The 23,284-nt window shown below is 56.6% G+C and overlaps 1 protein-coding gene and 1 long non-coding RNA gene across 3 annotated transcripts; one reads left to right on the forward strand and one right to left on the reverse strand.

Moving 5' to 3' along the window:
• Positions 1–4,379: 4,379 nt before the first annotated feature.
• On the reverse strand, positions 4,380–10,768 carry TLX1 (T cell leukemia homeobox 1). Of its 2 annotated transcripts, none has more exons than XM_023640742.2 (3): positions 10,028–10,768; positions 7,732–7,933; positions 4,380–5,458 (listed from the first exon to the last, which is right to left on the reverse strand). In XM_023640742.2, exons 1-3 carry the CDS (start codon positions 10,617–10,619, stop codon positions 5,236–5,238), a joined length of 1,017 nt encoding a protein of 338 aa, XP_023496510.1. In that variant the 5' UTR covers positions 10,620–10,768; the 3' UTR covers positions 4,380–5,235. The 2 variants fall into 2 exon arrangements, with proteins under 2 accessions (XP_023496510.1, XP_070117438.1); XM_070261337.1 differs by having other exon boundaries at positions 7,732–7,969.
• A 234-nt stretch (positions 10,769–11,002) lies between these two features.
• On the forward strand, positions 11,003–23,068 carry LOC138923275 (uncharacterized). The gene is made up of 4 exons (XR_011436679.1): positions 11,003–11,378; positions 14,607–14,756; positions 16,102–16,310; positions 20,737–23,068. It is a non-coding gene; the product is annotated as an uncharacterized lncRNA (long non-coding RNA).
• The last annotated feature ends 216 nt before the right edge of the window (positions 23,069–23,284 follow it).

The raw sequence follows: 23,284 nt of genomic DNA on the forward strand, positions 1-23,284 counted from the left end.
ACCGAAGCCTCCTCTTAGGGCGGCACAAAGCAGGGGGCGCGCTCCCCACGCCCCCGCGCCGCTCACAACCTTCTCGCACACCCAAGGAGGCCGGATTTCCGCAGGCTTTGGGAACCAGAAGGGCCTTGCTAGGGTCCTCGGCCGGAACCCCGGGCGGCGCAGCGCCCCCAAGCCCAGCCTCAGGCTCCTGGGGTGCGGTTGCCCGCCGAGCTGCAGGGTGGAAGCTAAAGAACGCGGGAGGCAATCCCCACCCCCTAAGTCGGCTTAGACCCTCCTCCCTCCCGGCTCGGGGAGGAGCGGTGGGGAGGAGAGGGGCTCCCGAGGCAGGGTGGCCGCCGAGTAACCGCCAGAGGAGTTTGGTGGGGCCCGGACGGGCGTGAGCTTGTGAGAGTAACTGCGAACGCCAGCCTTGGAGACTACGTGTGCGTGTGTGTGCCTAGCACCGCACACCTGTGGCTCCCCTTGTGTAACAGCGCACGCCCCAGTCGTTGCATAGCTGGAGGAGGTATGTGAGGTTGCACACAGCCATGCAGGCTGTGAGTGAGGGGATGTGAGTTTGTACCCACTCCTCGACACAACATGGGTCCCGCATCGCTCCCTCCACTCCCCCCTTTCCCCCTAGCATCATCCATTTCACACACTATCTTCCGAGTCAGCTCTGAGCTCCTTGGAAAATCCGAACTGGTTCCAGCCCTCTCCCTCCCTCAGTCTGTTCCTATCGGAGTCTCCAGGATAAGGAATGCAGGTGTGTGGGTGCAGGTGAGCGGGGTCGGGGCCTCCCTGGGCCCACAACGGGCAGCGGATTTGAGCCACGCGGGGAAAAGAGGAGGCGGCTCCTGTGAGTCGCCCAGGCAGCAATGCCGCTGTGGGGCTCGGGGCTCGACTCTGAGCTGACTGGGCAGCGCCTTGGCCAGTGAGGAGCTGGTGGGGAGCCGGACGCCGGGGCTGTGTGGGAGTGAGAAGTATGTGAAGGTGGGTGTGAGGGGAGCAGGAGGGGAGCATGAGGGAGGGGGTTTCCTCCCACATCAGGCCTGAGGGGCCCTGGGGCAGCCCCAGGACCACAGCTCCCCCTCCCATAGCATGGCCGCTGATCCCCAGCTGCCCCAGCTTTGCACTGCGGGAGGGAGCTCCCTGCTTGGTCGTCTCTTACACCTGGAACCTACCTTGCTCACCTGCGAGTCACTCACACCACAAACAGAACGCCCGAGTCCTAGGCCCAAGGCAAACCCCACACCTGCCACCACAGTGGGGGCGTCACAAGGCAGTGCTGAGGCCGTGCCCGCACAGCCCCCAAGGAGAGATCCGGCCACACAAAGCCGCTATTATAGTTAACAGGTTGAGCCAGATTCTCTGTGTGCCACCCCGGCACAGCACGGGGCCTCTAGGACCCCAGTCGGGCACGGGTTTCTGGGCCCGCGCAGGCCACCCCTACTCGGCACCCTGCACCAGGGCTGAGCGGGCGCTCAGGGCTCGCTCCCGGGAATTTGGTCAGTGCAGTCGACTCACTCAAGCTAAGGAAGGAAGGGGGCCTTTCTGCCCAGACAGGTTCGTTAATTCCTCTTCTCTTCTCCCCGCACCTTTACGCACAATTATACGGATAATTTTACTTTGCTATTTTTGAAGAGAGACCGACCGTTTCTGGCAGGCGCGGTGGCAGGCCGGGAGTCGTGAGCTTCCTGCTGCGGGTCTTTGGCCCTGACTGTGACCCTTGCAGCCCCCTCCCCTGCAGCTGCCGCCCCACTCGGGACGGGTTGTGCGGGTCCAGCTGCCCCGGGCAGGCCCCGCGGCCATCCCAGCCTGTCTCCGCTGCCGCGGCCCTCGGCCGACGCGGGATTCGCCGAGATTCAGTCCCAACGAATTTCCGGCGGAGGGAGGGGAGTCTTGAGTGGTCCCTGGGCTCCGAGGGCCTCCGTGCCCTGGGGAGTCTGGCACCCCTGGGACGCCTGGCCCGAGGGCCTGGGTGCCTGGGAGGGGCCGCGGGAGAGCGCGCGACCCGGGCCTGGAGCGAGCGCGGAGAGCAGGCGCGGTATCCGGGCAGCTGGTGCCGGTAGCCGGTGGCCGCCCGCAATCGGCGCCAGGGCCCAGCGCTCCGGGTCCGGCATGCGGGATGCCCACTTCCCTGCAAGTCCCCGATTCGCTGGAAAGGGTCCGAGAGCAGCGGGGCTGAGGCGGCATTCGCCCACGAGGTTAGGAGTGTGAGCCCTAGCTGTTTGTGAAGATGGGGTAGATAGCAGGTATTTGGGGGAGGGTGTGTGTTATACCAAATTTTGCTTGCGTTTGTCTTGCAAGAGGAGGTGGGGGACGGCAGTGAAGAATCTGGATTTCCGAATTGGTTTAGTGGTTTGTGCCCTGGGGCCGGCAGCCGCTCCACTCTCCTGCCTCGGCTCCTTAGCTGGACAGTCTGTGGCCAGAAAATTTCCAGGAGCCTCCGGGCACAGCAGCCTCTTGAGGGAGTCCCGGGAACTGGGAGGTGGGAAGAAGGCCCCAGTCTCCCCTCGGATCCGGCGGCTCTGGAATCCTGCAGCAGGGGGGCACTGAACGTGCGTCCTAAAGACGCAAATGGAGGAGAGAAACAGTACCAAATGAAGAAGGTGCGGGCTGGGAGGCTCCAGTCCGGGCGGGAGGGGAGGGGATAGCCAGACTTGCTCTGGCAGGAGACGAATTCTGCGGTTCCGGGAGGCCATTTCCGGATTTCGCTGGGCCGGGTACTGGACGCTGCAGCCGGTGCAGGCGGGAGACCTGCTGAAGACCCAGAGTTGCACCAGAACCTTATGTCCACCACCGATATCCAGCCTGCCAGGGCCGGCGTGGTCACCTGGTGGGCCTGAGGGGCGGGGACAGAGGAACCAGCCGATGTCCTTTGGACTCAGAGTCTTCCTCTCCTGCCAACATTCGGGTCCAAGGGGGCCACAGATGAGGGATGGATGAACACTGCCCACTCCTCACTCAGCCAAATTTCCCCTTGGGTCTCCCTGGGTTCGAGGTTGCTGTGCTCTTTGTCCCCATATAGTATGGCAGGTCCAGGATGGCAGCCTGGGCAGGAATGAAGGAGAGTGGCTCTGCTGGTTTCTATGGCTCTCCCCACCACTTCGTGGGGGTGCACACAGCTCTGCAGATAAGAACAAGCCCTTCCACTTGCTTCTGGTTTCTAGCCACAATGTTCTCTCACTCTCCAATCCCTCCACTCCTCTCCGCTAGGATGGCGTGCTCCCCAGAACCTCCACCACCTCGCTTCCTCCAGAAAAGCAGGCCCAAGTCAGTTTTGCACACCTAAGATTGGTCTAGTAGGTGGGGGACTAGATGGTATGGGGAGTGTGTGTGTACTGTGGCTGCTGTCCTGGCCAGAGTGGTGTAGAGGCTTCCTGAAGGTCCCTGGGAAGTCACTTATTTAGATCTCTCCTAGGCCCGACTAGTGCTGGGAGCTGGGAAGTCCTGCTTGGAGCACCACAGAGGATCCTGGCCCAATTACTGTCTCGGTGTGCCCCAGGCCCTGCTGCTTGCTGGGTAAGGGCCTGGAACCCCAGAATTCCTAGCAGATGTTGGTGCCCTCACAATGTATTTGCACACCCCACCTTAGACCCCTACCACCATGTACACCACCAGTACACAATTACACCCACTCACACACAGCCACACACTCACCCGCAGGGAGAGTCACCCAGAATAATCCATACTCCCCACTATATTCACTCTCTCAATTACACACTGTTATGAATAAGTATATACAGTTAAAACACACATCTCACACATGATTACATCTCACACACAATTACATTCACACAATTAAAGATGATACACAATCACAAACATTCACATATTTAGCACAAAGATAGATTCACAAGGAGAAACTAATATGTATTCTCACAAACATTAACTCATGATTCATACACAATCACAAATACGGGTGGGTAATGACACAATTACCCCAAAAGACACAGTCCCATTCACACATGGTTACATACACACCACTACAAGACCCTGTGTACCATGACAGTTTCGATTTGCAACTTAAGCAGAAGCAAGCACTTACACACGGTAATTGCAAACACAGTTACACTCTTAAACACTATTACAAACATTCCTTATCAGTAACATCCTGATTGCCCACACCATCACAAACACAATGCACACACACAACTCTTACACCCAAAGACATCCATATATCTTGAGCGCTAGCTGTCCCAGGAGAGCCTGGCTCTTCCTCCTTTCCTCAGCTCTGCCTTCTCTCCGTCTGCCCCCTTCCTTCTTTCCTCTCTCCAGAGCTGGCAGGTCCTGGCCCCCAGATGTCCCTCAAGCTCAGGCACTAGCACTGTACCAGCTCACACCAGACCCAAGTAGCTGCAAGGTGCTGGGCTCAGCAAGGGACAGGCAGCCCTGACTCTGGATCTGAGGGTTTTATTATTTTTTCACATAAATTACACAAGCACTTTATAAAATGGTTACACAGAAAACACCTTATAAGTGCATAACTTAAACCCCCCCTATGAACAGGAGCTGGAGAAATGGGCTGAGTGTCTGTGAAAACCTGCCTGTGCGTACCTGGGTGCAGCTAGGATGTGTGATGGGGGCCTCGCAGGCCAAGTGAGGATATTGTGGCTGTTGTGTATGGGATGGTGTGTCACAGTGTGGTGGTGGCCTTGCGTTTGTGAGAAGTGCCATGCCGTTCAGAATGAGTCTGGGTCACTCCTGGCTTATGTCTGACAGTGAGGGTCAAAGGTGCAAAGGCTATGGCCCTGTGTGTTCATGACACTCCACCATAGGTCCCCTGTGTGTGCTTCTGGGGTGACACCAAGAGGGATGTGAAATTGCCTCTGCGTGGGCCTATCGATGTCCATGTGTGATAAGGAGTGGGGTACAGAGAGGAGGTCTCCTCAGGGCAAGTTCAAATGACAGCCTGCGCAGTCCTCTGGGGACCCCAGAAGCTATTCTTCCCCCAACTCCCCTGCCTCTCTTGGTCCCATGTTGAAAATCAGAATAAAATAAAATAGATGCAAACTGAGAGGACTCAAGAGTTTCAGCGGGAGCAGGAAGGCAGGCGTCTGGGAAGAGGTTGCAGTGCCCGTCCTGGCTCTTTTTTTCTTTTCCAAGAGGGAATAGTGTCACCGGGCCGATGGGGAGAGGTGAGGCGTCCTGTCCCCTGTGCAGTCTGAGGCGGGGAGGGGTGGGAGAGAGTCCTGGCTCTCAGGCCTCAGCACCCCTTGGCTGGACCTGGGGTGTCACACGGAGTGGGCAGGCTCACTCGCAGGCTGATGCCACCGACGTGACACTGGTGATCTTGGTGGAATCGTCAGACCAGGGCTGCAGGTTCTGCAGGGCGAAGAGCGAGGAGTTGTGCACACATAGCGGGTCGGCGGGCAGCGGCTGCGCCAGGCTCTTCTGGAAGGCCTCTTGCTGCAACTGCAGGAGGATGCGGTTTGCCTGCTGCCTCTCGGCCTCACGCTCCTCCGCGGTCTGCCGCCTGCACCGGGGACAAGCCATTACTGACACTTAGGGTGCCCTCCCCAGAGACAGCCTCAGTGAGCACTGCTTCTCTTCACTGCCCCCAACACCAGCTTGGGCCCCTTTAACTCATTCCCTTGTCTTGAGGGCCCTGACTCCTACAAAGACTGAAAACCCCAAAAGTAGATGGAGCAGAGCTATCCCGGGGGAGCTGTGGGAAAGTCTGCCGGGCCCAAGCAGCTGGGGCTCCCGCCTATGCGCAGCGCCCACACCCTCACCAGCCTTGGACGGTGCAGCCAGGGGTTGGATGGCATCTCGCCTCTCCCCAGCCCTGAGGAAGACCACATGCCGTCCTAAGCCAGAGGGGCCTCAGCTCTCTGACAGTCCCGGGCAGCAGCAAGGGCCGGGTGCATACGAGCTGCCCTGCCAGACCTCTCTTCTCCCCCTTCTCTCCGGGAACCTCTCCCAGACCTCAGACCTCCTGGGCTGCCGAGCCCTGTGCCCTGCCCGGACTCCCGCCGGGCCAGCCCGCTTCCTCCGAGGTGGTCCAGGGAGGCGATGACTCACTTATTCCATTTAATGCCTCCCCTCCACCCGTCAACTGAGATCAAACGTCTGTCTCTAAGGTGGACAGACCTAATGGGAGTCCCCGGGGCCTCCAGAAGCAATTTGTAGGCGATCGATGAAGCCGCGCAAAGCCAGCCAGGGCCTCTCTCAGCGGCGGCCACAGGCCTCCTTCCTGCCGCCCTTCTTGCCCTGTCGCTCTGTCTCTCTGCCTCTAGTCTTCTTCTTCTCCCCTGCCTTTCCAACGGCCTGAGTGTCTCTCTTCCGTTAGGCTTTGTGTCTCTCTCTTGTTTTCTCTCACCCCCACCTCCTTCATTCTCTCAGAATGAGGGGAATTTGTTTGAAACGAAAATTGGGGTTTTAGGCATCTATTGTTTTCCTTTATTATACAGAAGACCTCTTCGGGCTGCCTGCTTTTCTCCCCTTCTCCCTGGAGTAGGTTGTCTATCTTTGCCCCTCCCTTTGTGTTTCAGTTTCTCTCTCTGCCTGCCACTCTGTCTCCCTCTGTGCCCCCCACCCACTTGCCTAGTCCCTCCCCTCCCCTCGGCTGCAGCCCTGGGTGAGCCTTGGGAACACCATGCCTCCCCTACCCCACTAGCCGATGCTCCCTCTTTAACTGGCTTTCCAGAAGTCTGAAGAGGCGTCCCCCACCCCTTCCCCAGTGGCAGGAATGTGGTGGGGGCGGGCAGCAGACTTGCGGGGCAGTGGCTTCCTTTGTGGCCACGACAGCGGAATCCCGGGCAGATTCCTCGCCTTCATTCAGAAAAAGAGGAAACTCCAATTCCTTCCTCCCGCCCCAGGCCCGCCCGGCCCGGCGCCGCCGCTGACTTCGCCCAGACTCTCTTGCGCTCCCCCCTGAGGCCTGAGCTAGCGAGAAACTCCTGGCGTGTGTGGAATCGAGAATGCGGGCCATGTGCGGGAGGATGCAGGAGTGCAAGAGGGTGCGGCCCGAGAAAGCGCTGGTGTGTGCGGAGAATAAGGCAGCCCGGGAGTGTGTGGGACGCGTTTTGTACGTAAGGGTAAGAGAGCGAAAATGAGAGAAGTGGAAGTATATGTGGGGGGGAAATTAGTGTAGTTGCGGGTGTGAGACGGGAGAAGGAGAAATGTCTCAATCACACACACACCCATCTGCTCCTAATTGATCCCCCGTTCAGTGGAACCCTCGAAAACCCCGCCGCAGCCGGTGCGGATTGATTTTCCCCTTCCACGGTTGGGGACCGGCTGCGAGACGGCCGGGCATCTGGGGAGGAGAGAGTCAGCCGGGACCAGGCCGGCGGTCTGGGGCCCCAAACGCTCTGCCGGGAGCCCCGGCTGGGGCGCAGAAACAAGGCGCAGGCCGTCCCGTCTCCGGGAGAGACGAGAGGCATCTCCGTAAGCGCGGGTCTGCGCAAACAAAAAGTCTCTCAGAAATCACTGATCCAGGAAGCCCGGACTGCATACACCGTGCTCTAACTCGGCTGTTTCCCCAAGCAGCTGCGGAGACCAGCCTCGTCTACACTGGCACTGAGTTTGCCTGCCAGACAGCCCTGAAGCCTCCAGAAAAACAGAGCCGGGCTCTCCAGCCCCAACCTGGTCATTGGCCTCGATTGCTTTCCATTCCCCGCGAGTCTAGCAGGAGCGGCTCGCTCCTCTGACCCTATCCGGATCGGAAACCGGCGAGCGGAGGGAGGGTGAGGCCGCGAGAGAGGCCCCGAGTCAAGAGCTGCCACGCCTGCCCCACGCGCTCACCTCCATTTCGTCCGCCGGTTCTGGAACCAGGTTTTGACCTGCGCGTCGGTCATTTTGAGCGCCTTGGCCAGGGCGGCGCGCTCGGCCGAGGCCAGGTACTTCTGGCGGTGGAAGCGCTTCTCCAGCTCGCAGATCTGCAGGCGCGTGAAGGACGTACGCGGCTTCTTCTTCTTGGGGGGCGTCCGGTTCTGATAGGGGTGACCTATACGGCGTGTTACAGTGAAGGGTGAGAGGGCCACTGGAGCGGGAGACAGACAGACGGCAGAGGCAAGCGGCAGAGCGTCAGGAGGCGTCCCAGGCCCGACACCCCGCGAGTCATCAAGCGCAGCGGCTAGACCCCAGGAGCAGGGCCCTGATCCTCCCGTCAGTCCTCAGCTCCAAGCCCGCTGCGGGAACCGGCCCCCTCCCGCCGCCAAGCCGACGCCGCCCCTGCCACCACGGAGGCCTCCCTAGCCCCGGGCTCCCACGTGCCCAACCAGACCCACTGGCAGTCGCCTCCCCGGTCTCCTTGAGGGACAAGTCTGAGGCGAACTAAAGGTCACAGTACCCCACCACCCCAGGCCTCCACCTCAGAGAAGCTACTCAACAATAAGAGGCCATTCTTGGTCAAGGTCCTAGACCCTGGGTCCTGACCTGAAGCTCCATCACACAGCAACATACACAGACACGTCACATACCACAGGGTCAAATTATAGATCTATACACTCAAATAGGCAGAAACACAGACAAGCAAAGGTGCAGACACACACAGGACACAGGGCAACACAAGGAGACAGTCACTCACTCCCTCAGAAACTTCTTCAGGCCTAGAGCAAGATCAGGGCGGGCTGTGGCTCCCCTAGGTAGGCCCTAAGTGGAGTACCTTTCACCAGAGGCCGATGACCAGTGGGCCCCAGGCTGGGCAGTCTATCAGAGCCCTTCAAGACTGGCCTGGCCTGTTTGAGGGGAGTCGGATGGGCACCGGACCCTGCCTCCGGAAGCCTGAGAGGACTTGGTTTGGGGCAGTGTGGCCCCTTGAGTACAGGTCCCTTCCTGGAGGCCCAAAGCAGAAAGGCTGTTCTGCCTCTCCTCACCCCACACGCTTTTGCACAGACCCACAGTCTGGGCCAAAGTTCCAAGGCTGGAACAGGAGCAGGGGGACTAGGGAGTCTTGGGGTCGCCTAGCCCAGGGTCTAGCTCTATGCTACCTATCCTACTCCGCCGACAGCCCCTGGAGGATGAGGCTTGTGGGAGTCCCAAGTCGCGGTCGGCAGCGGCCTGTGCCTTCTGCCTCTTCTCTCTAAGGCCAGCCGGGAACCCAGACTCGACTCGTGGCTGCTTCCCAGGGGGCTTGAGGGCCTGGCCCGGCGGGAGGATCGTGGTCTTGGATCCAGGGAACGTAAGGGCGGCGGGAAGTGAGGCCGAGAAAAGAGACCCGCGCAGGAGCGAGAGCTGAGAGCTGAGTGCCGAGGTCGGAAGCGGGAGCGGAGGGAGCCGGGGCGAGCGCAGGCAGGCGAGGAGCAGGCAGCGGAGAGTGCGTAATCGTCCCTTGAGTTGTCCTTCGGCCGCCGATCGATCTCGGGCCTGGCCCGTGCATTATTCACGCCAGAGGGAATTGGCCTGGGCCCGAGGGGGAAGGACGCCGAGCCGGGACAGAACGAAAATGAAGCGGGCGGCTCGGCCTCACGCTGCCACCGACCAGGACGAAGCCTGAAGTCCGGGAAGAAGGGCCCGCCAGCTGCGCTGCTTTACTTGGGCTCGAGGTCTCTGCTGGGCCCGGCAGCGCGACGGGCACTGGAGTTCGGAGCGGGATGTGTGTATGTGTGTGTGTGTGTATGTGTGTGTGTAGGGTACAAGGGGTGGGGAATCTGTTAATCTGTTCTTGCCTTGCGTCTGATTCTGGGTCTAGCTCTTTCGGCCGGAGAACGTCGGCCGGGAGGGAAGAAAGAGTTTGTTCACATCGCGCCTCTTTCTCCGAAATTACAGAGCCGCAATGCCGGCGGAAGGTACTCCCGAAGCTATACATCCCCCTTCCCTCCGCCTGACCGGGCCCAGGGACTCTGAGAGGGCATCAGGGTGCGCTTCTCAGAGCACGGGTCCTGCGGAAGAGTCGCGGAGCGGCCCACGCTGGGAGAACTCTTCGAGCATGACGATCCCGCGAGCATAGAAAGGTAGCAGACGGCTGAACTTGGGGGAAGCACGGAGAGGAGCTGGGCGACCTGGCGCGCAGAGGGGGCTGCGGGGAGCCACTGGGCGGGAGAAGGGTATCGCAGAGCCCGGGCCGCGGCCAGGCGGGGCGCGCGCGGGCCGGACTCACCTGTGAACCTGTCCTTTGTGTATCTCCGGTTACTCTCCATCCAGGGGAAGGTGAGGCCGGTGAGGTTGTTGACGCCCGGCACGGCAGGCACGGAGGGCACGGTGGGCAAGCCGGTAGCCAGAGGCTGAGGGTGGGCCACCGCTCCAGCTAGCGGTCTGTGCGCGGGCACACGGATCACCCCCGCAGCGCTCAGCGTCGCCCCCGCGCCGCCGCCGCCGCCCCCGCCACCGCCGCCGCCGCCGCCCGGACCGGGGCCGCCCGCCAAGGCCATGTTCATGTTGTAGGAGCCGGCCAGCGGGCCCATGCTGCAGGCGCCGCCGCCGCCGCCGCCCCCCGCCGGGCCACCAGAGCCGCCCGGACCGCCAGCGCCATAGGCCCCTGCGCCCCCGGCCCCCGCCCCGGCTGGGGGGCCCCCGCCGCCGTAAGCGTAGGGGCCTCCAACCAAACAGCCAAGGCCATATTCTCCGTCCTGGAGGCGCGAGGCGGGCCCCATGCAGCCGCCCTGGTCCGGGCTGTTGAGGATCTGGTCGATGCCGAAGCTGATGGGCTCCGCGTGGCCCGGGTGGAGATGGTGCGGACCCAGGTGCTCCATGCTAGCCCCCAGCCCCGGCCCCGCGGGGGGGCCTGGGCGGCGGCGCTCGCTGTGCTTGGCTCGGAGGGCAGCACGGAGGGGCGCGGAGGCGGCAGCGGCGCCTGGCTGCGCGGAGACTTGGAGGCGAAGTGCGCGGAAGGGCTAAAGTAAGGGGGAGGGGAAGAAGAAGGGGCGCCGTATTCTTCCCCTCTCCGCCTGCTCCTTCCCCTCTCCGGCTCCTCGCTCGCTGTTGACTCTGGGACATCAATCACCGGGCGAAAAAGCCTGGTGCGAGCGAGCCCTGCCGTTTCGGCCGGGTCTCTCCATTGGCTGTGCGCGGAGAGAAGCGGGGTGAATGACAGCGCGGGGGAGGGGCGGAGAGGGGGCGAGGGAGGCCGGGAGCCAGACAGATGCAGGAGCCAGAGACAGAGGGACGGAGACAGAGGCTCAGAGAAGTAATTCGGGAAGAGAGAGAAGAACGGAACCAGAGACTTAAAAGGAGAAAGGAAAGGAACAGGAGGCGCCCATTGCCGGAGATGGATAGACGACGGACCCAAGGAGGTGGAGGTCCGGCGTTCTTCCCAGCCTGGCAGGAGCCGTCCCCTCACTTTGAATTGGACCAGAGGGGTCCAGCCTGTCAGGCCTCTGGGGGAAGAGGTGTCCCTGCGCTACTGGAGAATCCTCCCAGGGGCTCAGCTGGGAAGCACCTGTCTGTCAACCAGAGGATTTACTCCAAACTTCAAGTCCGGCTCTTTAGACAGAAGACTGTCTACTCCGCAGGTATGGAGCCCAGGCCCCTGAGGCAGGAAGGTGAGTTCAGGCTTGTCCTTCCTTAAAACAGTTGTTCATATAGTCCATGAACAACTGGCTATATGTTGTTGAAAAAATCAACCACCACCCCAGCTCAGCCTGGTTAGAGAAAATGAGAAAGGGAAGACTCCCTGAAAGTCAGGCACAAGTCAAGGGAGTTGGCGTGGCTCCTACTGCCAGGGTGCCATTTGCCTTAAGATACTCCTTTCCTTGTAAATAAACAGATGCCTCAAGAAGCAGTTCCCACAGTATGTGAATGAACTCAGTCAGAGTGCTTTCACCCAGCAACCAGCCCAGGGCAGGCTATTCCAAGCAAGAAACCTTTGGACTGTGGTGAAGCAGAGGAGTTATTTTCTTTCTTTTGAAATCTTGGGAGGGAGGCCTAGGGGCCTAAAGTACTGGGGGCTGGGGACGGTGGGACCAAGATCAGGGCAGTATATCCAGGACAAATTTAGGCCTTTTCAAAGTTTTGCCTGTGGCTGACTGGCTTAGAGCCCAGGAGAGAAGAAGGAAATTCCCTTCTTCTGCTTCCTCTCTTTCCCCTCTCCAGCAGGGAAAGGTCCACTCCCTCCCAGGAGCCGAGGCTGGGAAGGGCACAGGCTGGACCACCTGGGATCTATTTCTGGTGTATTTCAGATTCAACAGGCCTTCAGCGAGGGGCTATTTCTATCAGGCAAGATGCTAGAATATGAAGTCTCACATTCTGCTTCTCAAGTCTCATTGCAACATATTTGCTTTGGTCACATCTGTTATTTCCACTTGCAGAGATCTCCTTGGAGGCAGGGAATGGCTTACTCATCTCTGTTTCCCGCTGTGAAGTACAGCCCCAACCCACAAAATATACTCATCTGGGATGAGAAACAAATGAATGAACCTCCTTATTCAACAAATGTTTATTGAGTACCTACTATGTGTCAGGCATTGTTCTTGGCATTAGGAAAACAGCAGTGAACCAAACAAAGTTCCTGCCCTCATGGAGCGTGTATTTCACAGGGGTGGTCAGACCATAACAAAGAAGCAAATTCAATAAGCCAGATAGTAATAAGTGTTAGAGAGAACACTATAAACTCTACACCAACTCTTCAAGATGAGTATCACCCCTATTTTACGGATGCAAGAGAACCAAATTTCAGAGAGGCTAAGTGACCTGATCAAGTTGGAGGAGCTGGATTTGACTTGCTTTTATGGGTTAGCCTGGAAACCTGGTTGCTAGTTATAAGCACATCTCTATGGATAAAACCTTGTCTGGACTCCACGCAGGTGGAAAAATGCCCATTCAAGACAAAGCCACATGTGAAGCCTGTTGTTGTTTTTAAATATTAAGCAGAAACATGAGGAAAGAGCTCCATTTCCTTTCCAGTTCTCTTTTCTCCCCGCCCCCCCCCCCCCCAATCAGGTACTACATCTCTACACAGGAGCTTCCATAACTTTCTTTAATGGTTGTTGTTTGAACCTGAGTTGTCTCTTTCCTGCTTCTTATCTCCAGGGAACTAAAGCAGAGATAAACATGAATATTTTACTGAGAAACTGCTATGTACCAGACACCACACCACACTGATCTCATTTAAGACTCATGACGACCCTGTGAAGTTAATAGAAACATCCTCATTTCTTTTAATAATTAAGAAAATGGAATGAATGTTCATAACAGTATTATTCATAATGGCCCCAAAGTGGAAACAACTCAGATGTCCATCGTCTGATGACTGGATAAACAAAATGTGGTACGTCCATACAATGGAATATTATTCAGCCATAAAAAGGAAGTCCTGGTTCATGCTACAACATGGGAGAACCTAGACAACATTAATGCTAAGTGAAAGAAGCCAGGCACAAAAGGCCACATGTTTTATCATTCCATTCATGTGACCCATCCAGAACAGGCAAATCCATAGAGGCAGAAAGTAGATTAGTGGTTGCCAGCGGTTAGGGGGAGGAGGAAGGGGGAAGTGACTTCAAATGGATATGAAGTTTCTATCTTGAGTGATGAGAATATTCTGGAATTAGATAGTGCCGATGGTTCCACAATTTTGTGAATATACTGAAAACCACTGAATTGCATGATTTAAAGGGCTGAATGTTATGGTACATGAATTATAGCTCATTTTTAAAAAGAAGAAACAAAAACTGAGCCTCAGTGAGATGAACAAAATTGCCCAAAGTCCCACAGTCAGAAGAGGATTGATCTGAGATCCCAAAATCTGGACTGTTGTCCCTGTAGGAGGCTGAAAACAATGGGGAGGGAATGCTTCAGCTTCCTTTGAGGCTGGGTCCCAGTGGCCCTGCTCCTCTCAGTCAAGAAGTCACAATTGTGTCTAGCCACAGTTTTTCCTACTGCAATTAAAACCCTTTCTAGGTTATCCTTTGCTACTCTCTGGCCCAAGTGGGAAACCCCTTGATGTGTTCCTAACATTCTTCTCCTTCCTCCCTTCCTCCTCCCCCAGACGTACCTTCCCAGCCCCTATGGCTTTCCAACCCTGCCTGTTCTAATCCTTCGGGCATCTGCCTCACTTACCTCTTGAACTCCTCAGATCTGGTACCAGTTGTCCAAGGTACCTGGGAGGAAGCCTCACCCTTGCTGGCCAAGTCTGAGGTTGGCTGAGGTCACAGCTAAGACTGACAGGATGCTTTTCTCATCAAAATCCAGCAACCCAGAGCCATCCTGACTTCCCCCTGCCCTCACAGCTGCCTGCCTGCCTGCACTCTTCTGTACTTCCCACCCACCTCTCCTGCTTATCAGAGTCAAATTTTATCTCAATCCAGGTTTGAGGTAATGGCTGCCCCTAGCTGGGGTTCTTTGAATCCAGCTTGACCTCAGCCTTTGTCTTCCAATGGGATAGTTGCTGAGGGCCAGGGTTACCCTCTCAGTCCCTTCTTGGCCTGGGAAGATGAGACAAGAGGTGAGGAGTCCTGGGGCCCCTGCCCCTCCCGAAGCAGTGTTACCTGAGCACAGTACTGCAGGTTGGAGTTTTCTGAAATGGGGGAGGAGACTCACGCTGAGCTTATATTTGGTGCAGCTTCTGTATTTCCACAGCACTTTTGCATGCCTTGCAGAGCAGCCCTGTTAGGAAAGAGGAGGGGAGAGAAAGAAGCAGGACTCACACAGCACCCATGATGTCCTAGGCACCTTCAGTCACAGTAATTATCTCATCTCATCCGCAATAATCCTGTGATGTGGCTTTTATCTCCATTTTACAGATGCAAAAACTGAGGCACTGAAAGCTGGAAAGGGAAAGACACTGGACTCGAGTGCTGATTTTCTGACTCCATTCCTTACAAGCTGCTTCCTCAACACCAAACTTGGCAGATGTGGCCCTTGCCTTGCAGGAGTATCTTGCACACCTCTAAGTGAGTTCCAGCCCCAAGGCCGCCTGGTCACAACCCCCCAAGCACCATCCACCCCCCTCGCCTGCGCCTGCGGAATAAAGAAGAGCCTCCAATTAAAAGAGGAGCAGCTGGGGCTGGAGAGGGGGAAAGGGAGGGCTCAGCCACAGGGGGAGACCCTTTTGGATCCCACACGGCTCCCTCCCCCCTCTGGGAGAGACCCTTGGGCCAGGGGTTGTCCTTTAACTTAGGGGTGTGTGTGATAACTTAATTACTTTGTGTTTGTGGGGCTGTGCAGCCATGGGGGGAAAGCTGGATGGGAATGTGTACATGACAGTGAGAGTAGCTATGCAGATAGAGGAGGCATGTCCTTGAGGAATAATTTTTAAATTTATCCAACAAATATGTATTGAGTGTCTAGTTAATGGATCAGTGTTAGGCTGCTGGATACAACTGCAAGCATGTTGGTGAGAGTGCTGGGGGAGAGGTAGGGGTCTGGGTCATTTTTACAACTGGATTTGTCTGTGTAAGGATGTGTGTGTCAGTGAGGATGCAAGTGAGTGTGTGTTTTCTGTAACAGGATAAGAGTGCGTGTCTCTACAGCTGTTCCTCTGTAGGGGACACATACAGTGGGGTGAGGGTATCCCTCAACTACTGTGTGAAAATATGATGTGTGCTGCCAAGGGGGTGTGTGCATCCATGGGAGGGCTGTGTTAATTTCTAGTGTAATTGTCAGGGAAATGGCCATATGTGGGCCCGTGGGTGCAGGAAATTTATGTCCAATAGGTATTTAGCAGGGAAAGGGTGGACCGGGCTGAGAAATAGGTAAGGGGACGTGTAACGTGAAGAGGTCCATGATGGGACCACTGGGGTCTGGATTCCCAATACCAAAGGTGTCCCTTCTGCCATGCCCACTTGCCTCAGTAAAGGGGGTAGGAAATTTGCCCTTCCATGGAGGAGGCAGGCACAGCTGGTGACTTAGGGACTTAGAGACCCAGAAAAGGGCATTCCACCTTCTTGGAGCCCTGTGGGGAGCAGTTGTCTCTGGGAGGCTAGGTTGGGGAAGGAGGGAGTGAGCAGGTCAGGCTGGTTCTAGCCACACAACTCAATTATTCTTCAGGGCTGGGGGAGAAGGTTGTCCAAGGGTCAGCCCCAGGTGCCCCCACCCAATCCTTACAGTAAGAGACCAAAGACCTCTCCAGCACGGAAAGACAGGCACACGTTTCCCCATCAGTGGAGGGACTCTGAGAGGTAGAAGACAGAGAGAGAGACCTTCCCTGATGTAGCACACAACTTAGCTGTCGTCTGTTTGGCTGCTCATCCCAAAGCCGCTTGAGTAACGGGGTCTTTCGTTCTGCCCTCCCTCTAGGGCTCCCCCTCTCAGCTTCTGATTGAAAAGAAGTTGTTGGTCCCATCACCCCTGGGCACCCAGCTAGGGCCTCAGGCCTCTCTCCAACCAACTCTCTCCCAAAGGAGGGCCAGAGATGCTCAGGTCCCACCATCCTGCACGGTTTGCCCTTGACGGGGGCGGATCTCCAATGCGAGGTCTCCTCTCAGGACGCCAGACCTGAGGAAAAGGTAAGGCAGAGGGGGTGCCACGGGTGAGAAGGTCTAGAGAGGACAGACCCCCATGGCTCTGCCATTCCCTGACAGCTCCTGGAGGGCAGCGAGCTCACTTCCCACCAGTAGGCAAGTAGAGCAGCTTGGCTTAGGCCCCGGGGCAGCAGGCAGGGCCCAGCCTCCTTGTTCTTGGCGTCTACCCTTAGCTCTCCTCAGCGCCAGGTGGGTCCGTGTTGGATCCCAGAAATTTTCCGGCAGAGGGCACCCTGGTAGGCAGGCCTTGCACGAGGTGCGGGGGAGGGAGAGGGAGCGGAGCGTGCTAGCCCGCCAGGCCAGGCCTCTGAGGACAACCACTGCCTTCTAGGAACCACCCCACTTCCTGCAACAACCTGTGAGGCTCGCAGGCTCCCTTCCTGATCTGCTGGCAGGACCTCCGCGGGCGTGCGGGCTCTGCCACTCCGCCCCGCAGGAAAGCCGAGAATGAGGCAAGCTTTCTGGCTGGGCTGGGCCGGGAGAGCCCACAGTGGCCAGATCTACCCAGACTTCTTGCCTCAATTCCTCACCCCCCGGGAGCATAGATTTAGCCTCAGAGGAAGGGCGGATGGAGAGCTCTATGCCCCGGAACCCTGAACTCCCAGAGGGGCTCAATCCTGGGCTGCAGCGGAGGAGGCCGAGTTGAAGGTCTCGCCGTCGCCCGTAGGAGCTCAGGCCACCTTGGCACGCACAGGTCTCGTAATTTCGGGGGCGCTCAGGGCACATCGGAAGCTGCGGGTGCCCAATGAGCCGCCGGTCTGTTCTGGGAATGGAAAACCTGGCCGGCTCAGACCCGGTCCCAGACAAGAGGGCCTCGCGGCTCAGCCTCTGCCTCCGCTGAGCGTCGTGGATCCGGGGAGTGTCCCCGAATAAATGAGTTGAGCTGGAGTTCGGGTTTGAAATTAACTCTCCAAGCTCCACCTCCATCAGAAAAGCCCGAGGCGAGGTGAGGGGGGAACGAATTCGGCCTGGGAGACCCAGCTGCCGCTGGCAGTGATGGTGGTGGGATAATGTGTTCCAAACGCTGTCCTGACTGCACATGAACCCCCGCATTTACACAAATGGTGACGGACAGACACCCGGAACACCCAGGCTTTCCAGATACAGGACTGGAGCAGATGCAACACCCTGTCACACCCAGACTGACAGACCCACACTCACCCCTGCACCCTAAAACGCACTCCTGTGTGCAATCCCCACAGATGCTCATAAAACCTCCTTCACGCATCCATACACAGGTGCCCACAGACACACCCAACCACACTACACACCCTCGGCACAGATTCAGAACAAAAGCCTCTCCCTTCACACGCACCAGCCGACAGATCATGTGTGCACAGGTTCACACAGACGCTACACACGTGTGGGTACACTCCCTTCCCCACAGACCCTCCCGCTCAGATAAAAACTGCCTCCCTAGCTTCACGCACACACTCTGAAGGCCACATCGGGCTCACAAGCAGCCACACAGTTTCCCAACTTTTCGGGGAAGCCAAGGTCGCCTTTTCTGGGATAGGGGGGCCTGAGCCGCAGGTGCCAGAAGGGGGGCGGCGCCTAAGGGGGAGGGACTGTATCCATATGCATGGACTCCGCGCACAAAGAGCAGCTGCCCGAAGCTGAGCCCCGCGGGCTGCGAGTTTCGAGGAGGCGGCGGTGGCGGCCCAGCTAATTGAATTAGGCCAGCCAGGCCCTGCCACCCGCGCGCCACCGGCCTCAGTCCTGCCACCCGGCCCTGGCCGCCGCAGGCGCTCATTGGGTGCCGAGGGAGGGATTGAAGGAAAGAGGCACCACCGCCTGAGCCCCTGCCCTAGGCGGCCTCTCCCCCCGGAAATAATCCCATTGTCCTGCGGGCTGCAGTGTGGCACTGGGCGCCCGGAATCCCCAACTGGACTGCGACGCTGTGATTAATGGGACAGCCGCGAGGGAGCTGACCAGGGAGGGGCTGAGGCCCTCCTCCGCCCACCCTTCTCCCCAGTTCCCAGTTGCCTTGGGTCCAGTGCCCCTTCCTGGCTAAGTCTCAGGAAGTGAGGGCGAGAGGGGGAGGGAAGGGAATGGCTTCGGGAAAGTAGACCGGCTGGATGCCTTAGTGAGGGCGGTGTGCAGAAGGGCAGGCACAGTATTGCAAGTGTGAGCATGGGGTGAATGATTGGCTCAGGGAGCTGTGGCCCACAGTGTGACAGTGCAAAAGCACTGAGAGCTGTAAGTCCCTGCAGAGTGGGTGGGGTGCTGAGGATGTGTGTGTGAATGTGGGTTAAGGGTAGAGTGTGGGGTGGTGTGTGAGTGAGGTGAGAATGGGGTATGTAGGGACGTGGAGCTCCCACTTCTGGAGGCCACGCCAACTCCAAGGCCAGGGAGCTGGGCTGAGCCTCTGGCACTGCCCTATCCCTCAGGAAGTGCCTGTCTGGGCACCTGCCTTTCTCTCAGCCTAGATTTTCACCTTGGCCTCACCTGAGACCCCACTTGAATCCCCACGACCAACAACTGACAATGTGGTTCCTGAACCCACACTCATCTTCCGCCCCCACCTCTCCCTTCTGGACGATGGTTTCCAAGCACAGGCATTTTTGTTCAATTCTTCTCCTACCCTGACATGCTCTGCATCTCGGCTGATCCAGTGCTAGCTGTCCTTTGAGGTCTGACTCACAGTGCCCTCACCACAGGAAGCTCCCCCACATGTGGCTGGGAAATAACTCCTCTGTCCTAGGTGACCTGGGACTCTTGGGGTAGAGGGCATGCCTGTGTGTCTGTCTTGCTGCTAAACTGCAAGTGCCCGGGGCAGACCAGAGTCCGGGCTTGCCCCTCAACACAGACACACACCACATTTGCTCTCAACACCAGCAAGACTTCCTTGTCTGGTGAGCTCCACCTGAGAGCTGCGGAGACCAAGGTGTTCAGGGGTACTGGGCACCCGGCCATGCTTCCAAGTCCCATGGGGCATGTTTGCACCCTTGGCTCCTTCACCCAGAGGCGGGAGACCTGGACTGGCCCAAAGTGTGTGTGTGGGGTGTCCTAGGGACTGAGCCATGGGGATCCTAGGAGGGTGGAGGAGAGCCACTGCCTTGGGAACCTATGGCTACAGTGTACTTTCGGGACCATCCAGTGGCCAGCACTGCTATGGAGACCCAGGCCCGTCCGGGACCCTTGGCCCTGGGCCTCCTGCCTGCTGCAGCCCTCCACTGCTGCCCTCTGAGTTTCGCCAAACCACCTAGGTTATGCAGTGAAGGCGAGGTCTCCTAGAAATCCAACAAGGGGCAGGAGTGAACCAAAGCTGGGAGTCTTGTGCCCACCAGAAAGGCCCAGTGCCTCTGGCAGGGAACAAGACCTCCTGGAGGAGTAACGCCAAGGGGAGCAGTGGCTGCTGCCTCCACCCACACCCTCTTGCCCTGCTGCCCGAGGCTCTGGGGAGGGGATGAGAGTGGAGGACTCTGGGCTGAGGGCAGGCCTGACACTGCCCACTCTTGCAGGCCCACACTGTATTTCCCGGGACTTTTACTGCAGCGCAGAGATGAGCAGTGACATCCCCGTCTCCCCCTTCATAAATATTGCATCTTCCCAATGCAATTACAGGAGACGGAGCGGCGTGAACGTTCACTAAATAAGATTATGGGGTAATGCTAATGCAGTTTATGTCTGCGCTCTGACACCAAACAAACTCCCTATTAATAACCTCTCAATGAGGCGTGAGGCTCAGAACACAGAGCCTGGGGCTGCCCTGGCTGCACACGCTCAATAAGAAGGGCCACAGTATGGCCAACCCGCTTGGGGCTCCGCTAGCCTGTGCCATCTCCCTGGTCTGCCAGGGTCACCCTCCTCTCTGGGCCGCTGGCTTGGAGCTCCCCCTCCACACCCCTTTGGAGGTAGCCTCATCACCCACCCCCAAACCCAAAGTCTCATTGACACCCTCACTTCCTCCACTTAACTTCTTTTTTGGTGACAGTTTGGTCTTAGCTGGCATCCCATCCGTCTCTTCCGAATCCACACTGCTGGAGGGACCCAATTCTGCTCCCCTAAAGGGTGTACGGGGCACAGGCTTCGTGCCCTGGCTTAGAACCTGCTCACTATTGCCCATGAGAAAATTGAAAGCCCTTATCTCACCATACAAGGCCCTCAGCTTACTTTCTGGGGGAGTACTCTCCCCCAGTTGCTGACTACCTTTAACCATTGTGTATCAACTGAGAGAAACACTCTCACACTTTGTCACTTGCACCCAACTCTTTGGTGCAATGCTTTAACAACACCCGTCCCCCCACTACTGCCAAGAAAAAAAAGGAAAGGAAAGGAAATTCCTATGTCAAAACCCAGCTCAAAGTTCTGCCTCCCTCCCTGACATTCTTCAGACATAGTCCATGAGTCCCTCAAGTGGCCAAGAGCACACAAGTTTTAAAAATTACCTTTTTTGTTGTTATTGTAGATTTGGAGTCACAGAGACATGACTTGGAGTCCCAGCCACACTGCTTTACACGTGAATTGGAACAGATGAATTAACTTCTCTGGGCCTTGCTTTTTTTGTTTATAAAAGAGACACAATGGACTCTGCCTTCTATTTCATCAAGCCATTGTCTGAATCAACATAAAGATGAAGCGATGTAGAAGTTCCTTAATTCCTTGGGTCTATCTCTGCTTTACCACCTTTCTTATCACATTAACATTTATGTAAAATGTTTCTCATCCCTACTAGTCTGGTTGTCATTGAAACTGCATGTTGTCCAACCCTGCTCAGTTTCCCAGACCCAGTAGACGAGCTCCTCAGACACAGATGCCCTTCTCCTTGCCTCCCTAACTTCCCTCCTCTTGAGGCCTCTTTGGATCCCACTGAGAGGACAAGAGGAAGGCAGTAGAGAGAAGTTCTGGAAAAATAGGACATCAGCATAGCAGAAAAGTGCAGACAGGATTTCAAAGTCAAGAGAGTGAGCCCCCTAACTCAGGCCTCACCCTGGTGCTGGCCGGTCATTAACGCAGCCCTGGGTTCTTCTTGGCCTTCACATAAAAAGATATTTCATGCCCAAGGACCTCAGTAACGAGGAACCAGGGAGGGGCTAGGGAGCCTGCAGGATCAGCAAAAGTTTCCCCACCTCAGAGGCCTCCCCTCCTTCCTCCCTCCTCTCCATCCTCTGAAGTCAGCGAAACCTTCAAGCAGCTCTGGAAGAAGGAGGTTCCTTTGCCTCTGGAGCAGGCAGAGGGGTGAGGGGCACTAGCAAGGCCTCTTTATAGGCCTCTGGGAGCCTCTCTTCTCTGCCCCTACCTCTCTGCCAAGACCAAACTGTCTTTACCTCAGAGAGACTATAGAGTTTATAGGGACAAGCTGGGGCTGGGGGCCTGAAGGAAGGGGTTGGGGGAGCAATGCTTTACCACATTCTCCAGTCCCTTGCACCTTAAAACTGGGGCTACACCTGGTAAGGGTAGCACATACCTACCACCAACTCTGACCTGTCATTCCTGCTCTGGCTACCAGTGACTGCCGAACGCTGCAAACCTGTCTGAATCTGTCTGGGGCATTTCAGACTTACCACAACATCCCTTTGCTTATTTATGAAGCATCAGCCTTGACTCTCTTTTCTATTTTCCCCTTCTCCCCACCCTACTTCTCCTGTCCAGTCTCTCTCCTGAGTCCTTTTTTAGTGCTCTTGGTATGGGAAATCCTCCAAATCAGCCCTTTTACCCAACTTGTACAGTGTGTGCACACAAACACACAAACCAACTCAGAGGTGCGTGCAGACCCTCACTCTCAAAACACGCATACAAACTCCTGAGCATAACACTGCAGTCCATCACTGAAGTCTCAGGTCCGCCCATGCAGAGACGCATCTGTGCTATCTCCCACTGAAAAGCATGCACTCTGAGAGGTATACAACCGCACAGGCTGGCATGTTCACACAAAAGGGCACACAAACACAAATAACACAGCAATCAACATGCCAAGCACAGTTTCTGAAGTTGATGCTGCCGTCGAATCTTCCCGAGTTTGCCAGGGATCTGGGAAGTGCCTTCTTATATCTTTGGTGGGAATTCTGTGTCCATAGTATAATGTGTGCTCAGAGCATTTAGGGCTTGTATGTACGATTAGGGATTGTATGTACGATTGTGAAAAACCACTCCCCAGAAGGTACCTGAACTATGAGTCATTCCAGAGGACCTGGAAAAATAGGAGGAGCACAGATTTGAGCTGAAGGGTGTGGTCTACTCATTGGAGCCAGAACCTGCCCATCATCTGTGCTCTGTCAATCAGCTGAAGATCCTAAGGCAGGAAGTAGGGATCTAGCGGGCAGGCTCCAAAGGGGCAGGGCTTTAAAACAGGAAACAAAGGAGCTATTTGGGCCTCTCTCAGGGACTGGCCCTCAGTTCCAAAAAGCACAAGGTAAAGGTGACACTTCCCTGAGCAGTGGCTACTTGGGTCCTGGTGGAGCTGGGCCTGACTATGCCTAGGAAGAGCAGTGGAGCTACACAGAGAGTTTGTTTCCACCTGAGTGTACTTCAAGAAAACCAATCAAGGCAAACAGAAATGGACTAGGGTGAAGGGTGGGGCATCAAGGGCCAGAGAGGAGCCAAGCATAATGGAAAGACTTAAGGTGGCTATGTTTGAACAACTGGGTTCAAATTCTCCCTCTGCCACTCCACTAGCAGTGTGATCTTGGGCAACACACTTAACCTCTCTGATCCTCAGTTTCCTCCTCTACAAAATGAAGATATGCTCCCTACTTTGTATGATTGTGGTAAGGATTAAAAGAGATGAAAAGATGTAAAAATGCTTAGCCTAATGTCTGGCACATGAGACAATCCAACTGATAGTGGCTGTACTTGCGAAGGAGGTAAACAGAAGGCCAGGGTAAGAAGGCCTGAAACCCAGGACAGGAAGATCTAGAGTCTTCCCTCCCCGCACGACTCAGAAAAAAGAAAGGCAGCTACAAGCTGACGTGCCTGTTCCTAGTCAGGGGAACCGTGTGCAGTGGTTAACAATCTAA

This window comes from Equus caballus, chromosome 1, assembly GCF_041296265.1.
Source record: "Equus caballus isolate H_3958 breed thoroughbred chromosome 1, TB-T2T, whole genome shotgun sequence".
Classification (NCBI taxonomy): domain Eukaryota; kingdom Metazoa; phylum Chordata; class Mammalia; order Perissodactyla; family Equidae; genus Equus; species Equus caballus.

What these genes read in the sequence shown, in the direction of transcription:
- TLX1 (XM_070261337.1), bottom strand. Translation starts at nt 10,619, where the DNA reads ATGGAGCACCTGGGTCCGCACCATCTCCACCCGGGCCACGCGGAGCCC. An exon ending in CACAAAGGACAGGTTCACAG is followed by an intron (nt 7,970 to 10,027) that starts GTGAGTCCGGCC and finishes CTCCCGCTCCAG; the next exon opens with TGGCCCTCTCACCCTTCACT. An exon ending in AACCGGCGGACGAAATGGAG is followed by an intron (nt 5,459 to 7,731) that starts GTGAGCGCGTGG and finishes TCCCCGGTGCAG; the next exon opens with GCGGCAGACCGCGGAGGAGC.